The sequence below is a fragment of the Chrysochloris asiatica genome, unplaced genomic scaffold (genome assembly GCF_000296735.1).
Source record: "Chrysochloris asiatica unplaced genomic scaffold, ChrAsi1.0 scaffold00314, whole genome shotgun sequence".
NCBI classification, from domain to species: domain Eukaryota; kingdom Metazoa; phylum Chordata; class Mammalia; order Afrosoricida; family Chrysochloridae; genus Chrysochloris; species Chrysochloris asiatica.
The window spans coordinates 1161744-1174318 of NW_006408832.1; the positions used below are offsets into that span (position 1 = coordinate 1161744).

Genomic DNA, 12575 nt, shown 5'->3' on the forward strand with positions numbered 1-12575 from the left:
TTTGGTTAGCAGCCAAGCCCTAAACCGTTGTGGGACTCTTAGCTTCTGACTTCTTATTGTCGTTAATTGCCACTGAGTTGGTCCTAACTCATAGCGACCCTGTCTAGGGTTTCTGAGGAGCAGCTGGTGAGTTTAAACCAACCTTTTGGTTCAAACTGACCTTGCAGTCCAATGTTTACCCTATAGCACCACACCAGGACTCCAGCTTCCAACTAGTAATATGTTTACCGTTTTTCTCTCTCTCTCTTTTATATCTCCTGTAAGTTTTGTTTTTGGATATCAGCATTATGGGAATTTGCACAGAGATATTCATAGCAGCTGTATCCCGATGGAGATGGAACTGCCCTCCCCTTGGGAAGTGGCCTTTTTGGCTTCAACCCACCCAGCAGTCTGTTTGGGGCAGTCTAGGCTTTTTCTGTTGTGTGCCTTGAAACACTGTATTCTTAGGGCACATGACATAGAGTTTGTCACACTGACTCCCACATTCGTTAGAATCTTAGTCTAGTTCTATGACACTACATCCCCTCTACCACCTAGAACCCTTTCCTGGGATGGAGCAGTAGTCCATGTGGCCTTGGTGCTAATTGGATGAGAAGACTGCCTTGTGTGGTTTAGGAATCTCTGAGAACCGCAGACCTGGGGAGTGTGCCGGGGAGCGAAATGCTTATCAGAAATGCCGATGACCTTTAGGGAAATCCAAAATGAATGCAGTTTCAGTTTCCTGTGGGCCCTCAGTATGGTATTAGCAAGGGAAATTTGGAATTGATCTCATCCCTAGACAAGAAAAACCATAAATCATGATGCTAGAAGTCAAAATAGGAATTTAATAATAGGCGTGGGCATCTAGAAGGATGGAGGAGTTAGAATTTGGCAAATGATCTGGAAATGGGCACATGAAACAAACAAGCTAAAGGACGCAATCAAGCTGTTTCGAGAAGAATTTTCCCACAGTGCTTCAGACAAAGAATAAAGAAGTACTTTGTTGGCCAAACTTTTGTAGCTTATTTTCATCAAAACAAAATCTTTAGTGGTACTTCTGTGGAAGTGAGTTTTTAACAATATGCTTTATGTCCAGACTTGGAAAAGGCCTTTAACACCGTGACCAGCTGTAAAGATGGAAATCTTGAACAACAAACTGTTTTTCAATCTCCATTTTAGTAATAACCACAAGGTCAGCGGTTCAACCCCACCAGCCGCTTCTCGGAAACCTTGCACAGAGTTATTATGAGTCCTAACTGACTTGACGGCACTTCACAACAAGGAGACGTTCACCCTCAGTCTCCCAGAGCCTGTGCTAGCTGAGCATCTGCCACTGTGAACATGCTCCCTCCAGGAGGTGCTGGGCGGTCTGGGTGCGGACAATGGGCAGCACCTTTGAATTTCACACATGCGGTCAGTATGTCCTCACTGATACCGCTCAGGGCTGGGGCGGCATTTACTATGCAGACTAGGAAAGCCTGGCTCAGCATTGCAAGGGTCAGAACCCAGGGTTCTAACCGAAATTCACACCCGAGCACCGTCACATGGAACAGAAATGTGCTGGGAGGCCCCCTGAGAAGATCCCTGGCTCTAGTCCACTTGGAGCAGAGATGAGTGACCTCAGAGCCGTGGTCGTTTGTACTTTTTGGAAGTGAGTCGGCAACAGACGAGAAGGGCAAGAAACATACTTTTGCGACTTCTTTTCTTGCTCATAGTCAACCATGCACCCTTCCTTTTATTTAGCTACGATCTGCACTGCTTCAGAAGAAAGGCCTGACCCGGGACTTCTGAAAGGTCACAGTCACCGAACTGCCCTGGGGCTCTAACAGTGGGGGGGACAGGCTGACCCCTATGAGGTGTCAGTCAGGAACACCTCCTCTTGCCCCTCCCATGCACGGTCTCCTTCATGACACTTGTTGCTGTTGTTACGTGCCGCCAAGTCGGTTCCGACTCATAGTGACCCTTCCTAGGTTTTCCAAGGAACAGCTGGTGGATTTGAACCACCAGCCTTGCCGTCCAGTGCATTATCCTGCAGTGCTTTATCAACACTTCCTTTATGACAGTAGCTACCCAGAACTCCCAGACAATTTTCACAATAACTGGGTTTAGTAAGGAGGTAACAGAAACAATGCAGAACCTTTGTTCTTAATCAGGACAGCTTCTTCCCACCCCTTGCCGTTGGGCCATGTAACTCTGAGCTCCAGGGGTGGGGAAGCCACGTGCCTCCAGGTGCCCAAAGACACCCCACTCTGCCAGCAAGCCTCCTGCCTGAAGATGCTCAGCTTTTACACTTCATGGGCTGGGAATGCCAGCCCATGAATGCTTCTCGCCATTGTCTCTCTCTCTCTGTCTCACGCTCCATGCCTTTCTTTCTTTCTTCTCCTGGCTCTAGGAGGAGCTCTGGTAGCATAGTGATTACGAATCGGGCAGCTAATCTCATGGTCAGCAGTTTGAAATTTCCAGTGGTTTCATGGGAGAAAGACGAGGCTTTCTGTTCCTATAAAGATTCATACCCTCGGAAATCCTATACAGGGTCGCTATGAGTCAGAACCAACTCCACAGCACACCACCACCACCACCTGGGTCTAGGAGGTTCCCAGCACAGGGACCCCCAGGCCCCACTCCCGTGTCTTCTTGGTGATACTGAGTTTCCCCGTCTGCCTGTAGCTCACTATTAACCCAGCTGGATAGTAACCTGACCAGTCCCCTTGTTAGGCTTCCAGAGACCTTATTTGCATTATTAATGAACTGCCCAGTCCCACGGTCATCTGGTGAGGATTACAGAGGCTGTGACTCAGCTCTGCTCTGACACATGGGGTCTCTGTGAGTCACAGATAACTCAATGCCACTGTTTCCCCACCCCAACCACACGACCCTAACAACCCACACCTGTGATCTAGCCCGTAGAGGTGTTTCACACGTGCCTCAACACGACCCTAACAGCCCACACCTGTGATCTAGCCCATAGAGGTGTCTCACACGTGTGTCATGCAGCCCAAGAAGCACGGTCACCTCGTGAGCGTGCTCGCTCTAATAGGGCCAGTGGGGTGGAGCTCTAGGCTGTGACGTAAAAGACCTCCAAGGCACAGAATACTGTGTGCTCCATCATGCACAGTCGGACTTTGGGGAGGCAGGACTGGTTTGGCTCCCTCCCCGTGAGCACACCTGTTCCCGTGAGGTGTGAGCGGTCAGCCTGACTCCACGGACAGGGCCCATTGTATGTCTCTGACTGCAGGGCCGGGAAGCCTTTTCACTTATCTAGTGCCATCTGTGGTTTCCTTTTCCTCAGCAGGCTTCCTTCGGCCCATTTTTCTGTTTAGTTTGTTCACGGTGTCACTCACTGAGAATAGGGTTTAACGTGTTCTAAAGCAGTTAGCCTCGGCTACGAGTTGTAGATGTATGTGAAGGCGTCCAGTGGCCTCGTGGTGGTCCGCTCCATTCTGTCCCATTACTCAGGCCTCCTGGTAAGACTGGCAACTTCTCTTGCCCAGGCACAAGACCACTTCGCTTCATTAATACTCACACAGTATCATTCATAATGCATGCTAGTCCAATTCTGCTGGAGAGAATTCAAAGATGGCTGCCACATTACATTGACAGGGAACTGCCAAAGGTTTAAGCCAGATTCAGACCAGGACGTGGACAGAAGGAGATCATTGCTGACGTCAGATGGATCTTGGCTGAAAGCAGAGAATACCAGAAAGTTGTTTACTTGTGCTTTATTGACTACACACAAACTTTGTGTGGATCTTGACAAGCTATGGATAACACTGCAGAGAATGAGTATTCCAGAACACTTAACTATGCTCATGAGGAACTGCACAGAGATCAGGAGGCAGTTGCTCAAACAGACCAAGAGGACACTGAATGGGTTAAAATTTGGAAAGGGTGGCCACAACTGTGTGCTTTCCCCATATACTGATTCAGTCTGTCTGCTGAGCACATAACTGAGACTGGATAACATGGAAAGGAATGTGGCATCAGAATTGCATGAAGAGTCCCTGACAACCTGTGATATGCACATGATACAACCTTGCTTGCTATAAGTGAAGAAGATTTAAAATAGCTACTGATGAAGATCAAAGACCACAGCCTTTGGTATGGGTTGCACCTCAATGTAAAGAAAACAAAACTCCTCCCCACGGAAGCAATAAATAACATCTTGGTAAGTGGCTAATTGAGGAATCTGGGTGTGGCACTGTAGGAAAAGCCCTTAACTGCAAGATCAGTTGTTCAAACTCCTCGGAAACCCTACAGAGTCGCTATGGGTCGGAACTGATTTGATGGCACTCAACAACAACAAGTGGAAAAAAGTTGAAATTGTCAGAAACTTCATTTTGCTTGGACCCACCATCAACAATCATGGAAGCAACAATCAAGAGATCAAAGGCCGTATTGCATTAGGCAAATCTGCTGCACAAGACCTCTTCAAAGTGTTCAAGAGCAAAGATGTCAGCTTAAGGACTAAGGTGTGCTTGACCCAAGCTGTGGTGTTTTCAATAACCTCATATGTACACAGAAGTTGAACAATGAATAAGGAAGCCCGTACAAGAATTGATGCATTTGAATTATGGTCTTGGAGAAGAATACTAAAGGTACCATGGACCGCCGGAAGAACAAACCAGTCTGTGTTGGAAGAAGTACAGTCAAATGCTCCTTTAGAAGCCAGGATGGCCAGACTTCGTCCCTAATATTTCAGACATATTGTCAGGAAAGACCAGTTCTTGGAGAAGGGCAGCATGCTTGGTAAAGCTAGACTGGCACAGTGGCAGCAGCAATTGTGAGGATGTTCTGTGGTACATGGTACATAGGGTCTCTCTGAGCCAGAACTGACTCGACAGCACCTAACGACAAGTTCATCTTAGAGATTTGTGAGGTACGGGTACAGCCCGATTTTTCCGGATAGGAATCTGGTCTTTCCTCAGACCGATGTCTCTCTTCACCTGTCTGTTCTCTTGATCTGTGTGCATCACCAGGACCAGCAGCAAGCCTTTGAATTCTAGTCAATGACTGTTGCTAGTTTCCATTAGTTTCCACATCTGACACAGCCAGGCTTTCCTCGTTTTGTTATTCAGTTTCCTTGGCAGCTCTTGCAGTTTTCTTAGAATTAGTCTGACAGGCTCCTCAGGAATCACTCCGACTCAGCAATTAGGAGTACAGGGCTGTAGGCTGACTCAGCGGTTAGGGGATACAAGGGTTGTAGAGTTAGTGGTTGGGGGTGCGATGGTTGTAGATTGAGCAGTTAGGGGGCATGGGGGCTGTACATTTACTCAGTGGCTGAGATGAAATATGTTATCATTCATGGGGAGCTTGGTAAACAGGTCTTCATGAGAGTCCGTTTTCTGGTAAAATCATTAAAATGGTATGATAAAATGTTCACCAAAATGAGGAATCATTTCTGTAGCTGAAACTTTTTGAGAAAGAAGAGTGAAAATAGACTGAGAATCACAAAATGCCTCAGGCTCTTTGCTTTGTGTAGTTTGTGAATCTCCTTTGTACCCTGGACAGCAGAAAGAGGCTCGAACGTGGCTTTCATGGGTGTTCTGGGTGGACAGTGGTTGTGTAAAGTCCCCCACCCCTCACTGTACTTTTTCTTATCTGTCTTGTCCTAGCCTAAATGCCAAGGCCAGCTGTTGCTGACTCAGGTGTGGACACGGCTAAACTTGGTGGAGTCTGACTACTTCGGACTGGAGTTCCAAAACATCCAGACATGCTGGGTATGTGAAGCTGTTTCTCTGTGCTTCTGACACAGTTTGGGATGGTGCAGAGTGTCTGGGTGGGTGCACACAGGCAGGGGACACGGGGCTGTGCCACCTGACAGTGGGGCTGATACCTGGCACACCTTTCCTGTCAAAGCGCTCTCAGAACCTGAGGCCACGGACGGAGGGACTTTATACCTGGCCCGCTGTATACTGTCAAAGTCAGTGTTCAGAGATTTCATGTGTTGATATAGAACTCCTGAATTCTCACCCTCACTAACCCTACCCATCCGTTTACACACGTGCCTAACTCCAGAAGTTACCAGTGCTGTACTGGGTGGCTGCTACTCGTCTCACAGCACTAGTGAAATGGAACCTCACAAAGTGGTGGCCTTACGATTTAACATGGTACAGAGGCTCCATGGGGCGCCCGGAGACCCTCCCGTGGAGCGCTGCTGGAGAGCGGCCCCTCGCTTCGCCCTTCAAAGTAGAGTGCACACTTGTGTTTAAACAGTAAATCGTTGGAGCCAGTCAATGCCGAGAGCCAGCCACACAAACATTTCTCTAGATCAAAAATACTTTTTGTATTTTATAATGCTTACTAAATTGAGAGAACGTTCATGGCTTTGATCTCTTTTCTTAAATCCTCTCTAGATCTGGCTTGAACCGATGAAGCCCGTCATTAAACAAGTACGAAGTGAGTCCTTTTGAAATTCTGTTCATTTAAGTGGCTTTGTTCCTGAATGCCCCCAGTTCATGAGCCTGCTCTGGGGGGCGCAGTGCTCCTCACCACCAACGGGCACACCCATATGTCACCTGAATGCTGTTTGCCGTCAGCTTATTACTTCTCCCGTAAACAGAAATCAGTGTGTGGTTTTTCTTATGTCATCGGGAGGCGCTGGGATTCCGCCTTTAAGTGGAAACTGTTCTATAGTTACAACGGAGCTGTAATTAGAGGTGTCATTGTGTTGATGGTTCTCTGTTCCGTTTTCAGTGACAGCCCGTGTAATGCCGGTTAGGACTGAGTGCACGGGGACACAGTATGGGGGAGTAACTTACTGTACACCATCTCAAGAGCCATGCATGTTAGCAAAAAAACCCCTTTTGCTTCTTTGTGTAAACGACAAGCTGTGGAATTATAAAATGTCAACAGAGCTAACATACTGTGTCTAGAGCAGCTAATGAATGACTCTGAGGCCTTTTCTTCATAGTAATCGAATTGTTCCAGTTCAACATACTAGAACAAAGCAACTTCAGACGGTTCATTTTTAATTCCATTTTTCACACAAATTTTTGAAGCTCCCTAGTATATCATATGTGCTATATAATGCATAGGAATTTCAAAAACAATCTTCCTGTATTGTTACTGCTACTAATAGTATGAAGACAGAAAACCTAGTGCCGTCAAGTTCATTCCAGCTCACAGCCACCCTGTCCGGGTTTACTGAGATGATAAATCTTGATGGCTGCACACAGCCTCATCTTTCTCCCACAGAGCAGCTAATGGGTTTGAACCACCAACCTTGTTGTTGACAGTCCAATGCCTAACCCACAGCACCACCAGGGCCTCTTACTAATAGTCTACTTAAATTTATGCTTATTAATCCAAAATTATGAGCAGGAGTAGAGCTCAGGGCATTGTAGGGCAGTGAAACGATTCTGCATGATACCAATATGATGGACACGTGTCATAATGTGTTTATCAAGACCTGCAGGACCGTACAGCACCGAGAGTGGACCCTGGTTTGAGCTGTGGACTTGATCTCATAATCATGTCTCGTCATACTCCACAGGGCAGCCGCTCGGAGGGAGAGGGGCCTGCTCGGGCACTACACACAAAGGCTATGCTGTTCTCTGAATCGGAACGGATCTGAAAAACAAAGCCTAGTAAAAAACTAAAAAGGATATATATTCGTTTTTAACGTGCAGTTTTAGGCTTGTTTTTAGGATTGTCTTAATTGTCTCCTGGCTACCGATTTTTTATGTTTTTCTTTGGTCTATGTGATTGGTATTTAGAACAGATCATTTCATGCACAGGAAATACTTTAACGTCATATTTGAAGAGATTTGTTCTAACAGAAAACACTAGCTTGCTTACAATATAATAAATATATGGAATGAGAAAGTATCAGGATTCGTTTTGTGAAGTTTACATTTTTTGTTGTTCTAGGGCCAAAGAATGCATTGTTTCGTCTAGCTGTGAAGTTTTTCCCACCTGACCCGGGTCAGCTACAAGAAGAATACACAAGGTAGATAGTGGGACTTGAGCCCAGGCTGCGTGTGCAGGGGTCTTACAGCACCTTTGACCTTTGACCTTTGACCTTTCACTCCTCACAGACCTGGCTGCTCAAGTGCTCAGGCTGTGCTTGTTGAAAGAATGAATGAGCCTCACATGTGTGCATGAGAACTGTCGTGAGCATAGAGGTTGAAGGAAGCTTTTGGTTCTTGACTCTTGCAAAAAACACACACACAGACACACACACACACACAGACACACACACACACACAGACACACACACACACACACCCCACCCCCAGTAGGATTGGGAGGAAAGCTTTGTGATGCAAATTTGAGAGTTAAAACTGGGGTGCTAGGGCAATGTTGGACTTGTATTCTGCACTGCCATTAAATGCTTGGGGGTTCATGTAGTGACTTCCATATCAGCAAGGTATGCTTTGTGGGCAGAAGGACGTTACACAGAGAGTGGGTAGAAAGACTTCAGTGTGTTCTTTTGGGCTACTATTTGGAATTCAGCATGGAGTCTTTGCTAAAGTTATTGGAAGAAAAGTAACACTATTTCATCTTGTCAATAGAACTGTGGACTTCTTTTTTTGTATTTTTATGTATCAATTTTTACCATAATAAGAAAGCAACATCTTAAAATCAGCCTGAAATCCCAGGTCAGAAATCAGACAGAGGGGAACTAGTGTGCGTGCTGATGGGGGAGCTGGTGAGAACAGCTGTGGCCTTCAGTGGGTCCAGAAACAGGCCCCAGGTGTGGCGGGAGCTCTTCCTTGAGCAGTGTCTGCTGCTTGTTGGGGTACCCCGTTACTGCTGGCTGCCAGCTAAAGGGGCACAGCCTCCATCCAGGGGAGGAGACCCAGTGCCAGTGGCACCAAATAGGCTTTCTGGGTGAGCTTGGCTGCCAACAAGCACTTCTGAAAGATTCCTTCTGAAGAAAAGACTTGTTGAGGCTCATTCATTCTTTCAACAAGCACAGCCTGAGCACTTGAGCAGCCAGGTCTGTGGGAGTGATGGGAGCAGGTCTAAGGACTTGTTCTGGGAGTGAGTTTTACAGTCACCCCTCCCCATTTGTATGCAGAGAGGTCCTTTGAAAGTGTGTATTTTTGAAGAGGTACACGTGGGGGTGAAATTAAATAATAGAAAAACGACTGTGTTGAATGAGCGGTGACAATTCCCCTCAGGGTCCTCACACCGTCCCCTCACAGCCAAGTGTCTGCTCCGCTCCGGAGACCACAGCTGTGTCTTTCTTCCACAAAACACGCTCCACCTCTCTGCGTTGGATTGTAGATTGTTGGGGGTTTTCTCCCCCACCTAATAATACGTCACAGACATCTTTTCACATTCGTGTGTATGCTATTATTCTATTAAATTGCTGTCAAGTTGGTTCCGACTCAAAGCAACCCTGTATAGGGTTTCCAAGGAGTGGCTGGTGAGCTTGAACTGCCAGCCTTGTGGTTCAAACGGACTTTGTATGTGACTGTCCCCTAATCACTCCATCATTCTCATATTAAAGCATATTTAAATTACTTCTAATTTCGCCCCGTGCTAATGCTGTAATTAAACTGGTTTGTCTAGAAACTCAAGGGAGTATTTCTGCAGGGAAAATTCATGGAAGTGCAGTTGCACATTTTGAATTTCAAGAGAATGTCCTAAACTGTTAGTAACGTGCTCTGGTGTGTAAGCTCCAAGGAGAACAGGGTCAGTCTCGTCCACGACTGTTTCCAGCTCGAAGGCTAGCACCTGATGCATAAAAGTTGACGGGTGGATGAGCATGTAAACATTTTCAGACTGCCTCTCATCTGTACACAGCCACATTTCACACTGTTGATTTATTTCTTCCAAACTGGTGGATGCGGTTTTGTGTGTGTGACAGAAGCCTCCTCCTGGAAGGAGCTGCTCTACTGGGCCCTTGTCTGACCTTTGCCTGTAGCTGCTACTGCATGAAAGGCCTTTTGTGACTCTGTCTTCAGGCCTGTGTCTCCATGGGCCCCACCCTGTCTTAGGGTCCATTGTGCTCCTGCCCTGGAGGACTGTTGGCCTTGGAACTGACCTCTGTCATGCCTTCCACCCTCTTGTAGGTACCTGTTTGCCCTGCAACTCAAGAGGGATTTGCTGGAGGGGCGGCTGACCTGCAGCGACACCACGGCGGCCCTCCTGGCGTCTCACCTCCTGCAGTGTTAGTATCTCCGCGGCCACGGTGGCACAGTGCAGTGAGAGCGGGGCTCAGAGAGGGCGTGTCGGGCTGTGTGTTCAGCTTTGGACGAGGAGGCGCAGGCCAGGATCCCTGTGTGAGGGCTCTCTGGTGTGTGCATTTCCTGTCAGCCGTCCATGATCTCTGACCAGACTCTGTCCGACCTGGGAGGAAAGAGAGCCCGCCCTTCCCTCCAGGTCCTTCAGAGTGAGAGCTGGCTCAGAAGTGTGTGGGAACCTTTCCCACCAACAAGCTGAGGGGTGGGGCCGAGGAGGGGCTGGAGGTTGGGTGCAGCCCCACCCTGCGGGCCTCCTACATGCAGTGTGGAAAGCGCAGGAGCTTGAGGAGTTGAGATGTGGTTTCGTTCCCATGCCACACCCTCTGTGGTGGCACACTTGCTCCCATGCCCCATCTTGCTGTGTGGGGCCTGTAGACTTTTCTTGCATGCTCTGAGGGCTTCCAGGAGTAGGCGGATTGAGTGGACTCAGCTGGACTCAAAGTCACAGTAGCTTTTGGAGCTGTAGCTTTCCACTCAGCAGTACTGCTTGTCTACTGGCGGAGACTGGCGAGACGGGCAGCTGAGAGCAGGCTCCTCAGCCGCGGGGGCTGCACGGGGCCGTGTGCTTGTCGCTGTCCTGCTCCAGAGCAGAGACTCAAATGTTTCCTACTGTGGAGCTTTACAACATTTGAAAACCATTCACAGCCCTCAAATATGAGAAATTAGCAAGAGATGTTGTGTCTAAACAAATCCCAGGGGTCCTGAAGGAAAACAGAGTTAATTCACATACATTATCCTGAGAATCTCGGGCTTAGGGATGTACAAAGGGGCTTCATAATTTTGTAGAAATTTGTCATTCCATTTTTCCATGAACTTTTTGAAGTACCCTTGTAATATTTTAGTATATATCTAGGATAATTTTTATACTTTTGTTTACACATTTGCATCTATAAACATTTATAGTCTACTTAACCATTAGGATTAATTGACTTTATTATCCTTCTCAGCGGAAATAGGAGACTATGATGAAACTCTAGACCGAGAACACCTCAAAGCCAACCAATACCTGCCTGACCAGGTGCGCTCCCTGGAGAAGCTGCTGGAATTCCACCAGAAACACACGTGAGTCTCTTACAACTAGATAGCACATCAACCAGGGCACAGGTGGGACTGGAGGGCTGGTGCTGGCTGGCTCAGGTGGCAACCCGCTCCCTAGCCATGCCAGGAGCCTGGGGCCCCTGATGTCCGCTGCAACCCTTGCCTCGTTCACGGGCCATCTTCTCACTCAGTGGAGTGTGAGCAGTTTTCTGTAGCTCCAATAACGCTGTCCACTAGCTGCGTGATGGGAGGAGCTCTCGGGCGGAGGGAAGAAACGCTCGTGGTGGCTGCTACTCCTGCATTGCTGTATGCCGCATGCTCAGAGGAAGGGGGCCGGGGAGCTGGAGGAGGAGGCAGACAGAAGAGCAGCAGAGGTGCTGTGGGGATACCGAGGCACAGGTGCTGGTGACCTGCTAGTCCCCAGGACACAGGTGTCTCTGGGAGCTGGTGGAGAGACAGTGCACAGTGGCATCCTGAGGCCCACTGGATCCCCCCACACACACACACACACAGGCAGATGAGGGGACAGGAACCTTTTTCTATTGAGGATTCCTCCAGCTCCCAGGGGTCAAGGCTGTCTCAGCAATAGGCCGGGCTGCTTTCGTTGCAGGGGCCAGACGCCTGCTGAGTCCGATTTCCAGGTGCTGGAAATTGCTCGGAAGTTGGAGATGTATGGCATCAGGTTCCATGTGGCTTCTGACAGGGAAGGGACCAAGATTAACCTGGCCATTTCCCACATGGGTGTCCTCGTCTTTCAGGTAGGATGGCTGTCTGCCGCATCCCGGGTGGCCAGAGGGCAGGGTTAATAGAGATGTAAGTTGGTAAATTTTTATTCTCATGAAGTCTTGGACTCATTCCAGAACATTTCACCACCTCTTCCCCCAAACCCTGCACCTGTTAGCAGTCATCCTCATCGGCCACCCCTAGCCCTCCCGTCTGTCTGCATTTGCCTGCACCTGAACTGGCACATTATGTGGCGCCCTGTGTCTGCACCCCTCCTTCAGGCACCATGTAACCCCGTGTCTGCGCCCCTCACTCTGACCCTCCACCTTACCAAACATGATATCCTTCTCCAGTGACTGTTCCCTCCTGACAGTATGTCCGAAGTATGAGAGACGAAGCTTAGCCATCTTGGCCTCCAAGGAGCACTCTGGCTGCACTTCTTCCAACACAGATCTATTGGTTATTTTGGCAGCCCATGGCACTTTCAATATTCTCCTCCAACACCATAACTCAAAAGCATCAATTCTTCTACGGTCTTCCTTATTCACTGTCCAGCTTTCGCATGCATATGAGGTTATTGAAAATACCATGGCTTGGGTCAGGCACACCTTAGTCCTCAAGCTGACATCTTTGCTCTTCAAC

The 12575-nt window shown here is 48.2% G+C and overlaps 1 protein-coding gene across 1 annotated transcript in view; it reads left to right on the forward strand.

The window, feature by feature from the left end:
- FARP2 (FERM, RhoGEF and pleckstrin domain protein 2) overlaps positions 1 to 12575 on the forward strand; it is a 74016-nt gene that overhangs the window by 31764 nt on the left and 29677 nt on the right. Inside the window, exons 2-7 of the mRNA XM_006875233.1 lie at positions 5592 to 5696; positions 6333 to 6375; positions 7849 to 7927; positions 10002 to 10099; positions 11120 to 11234; positions 11821 to 11968. Coding sequence (XP_006875295.1) covers positions 5592 to 5696; positions 6333 to 6375; positions 7849 to 7927; positions 10002 to 10099; positions 11120 to 11234; positions 11821 to 11968 — 588 coding nt within the window. The remainder of the gene's footprint in view (positions 1 to 5591; positions 5697 to 6332; positions 6376 to 7848; positions 7928 to 10001; positions 10100 to 11119; positions 11235 to 11820; positions 11969 to 12575) is intronic.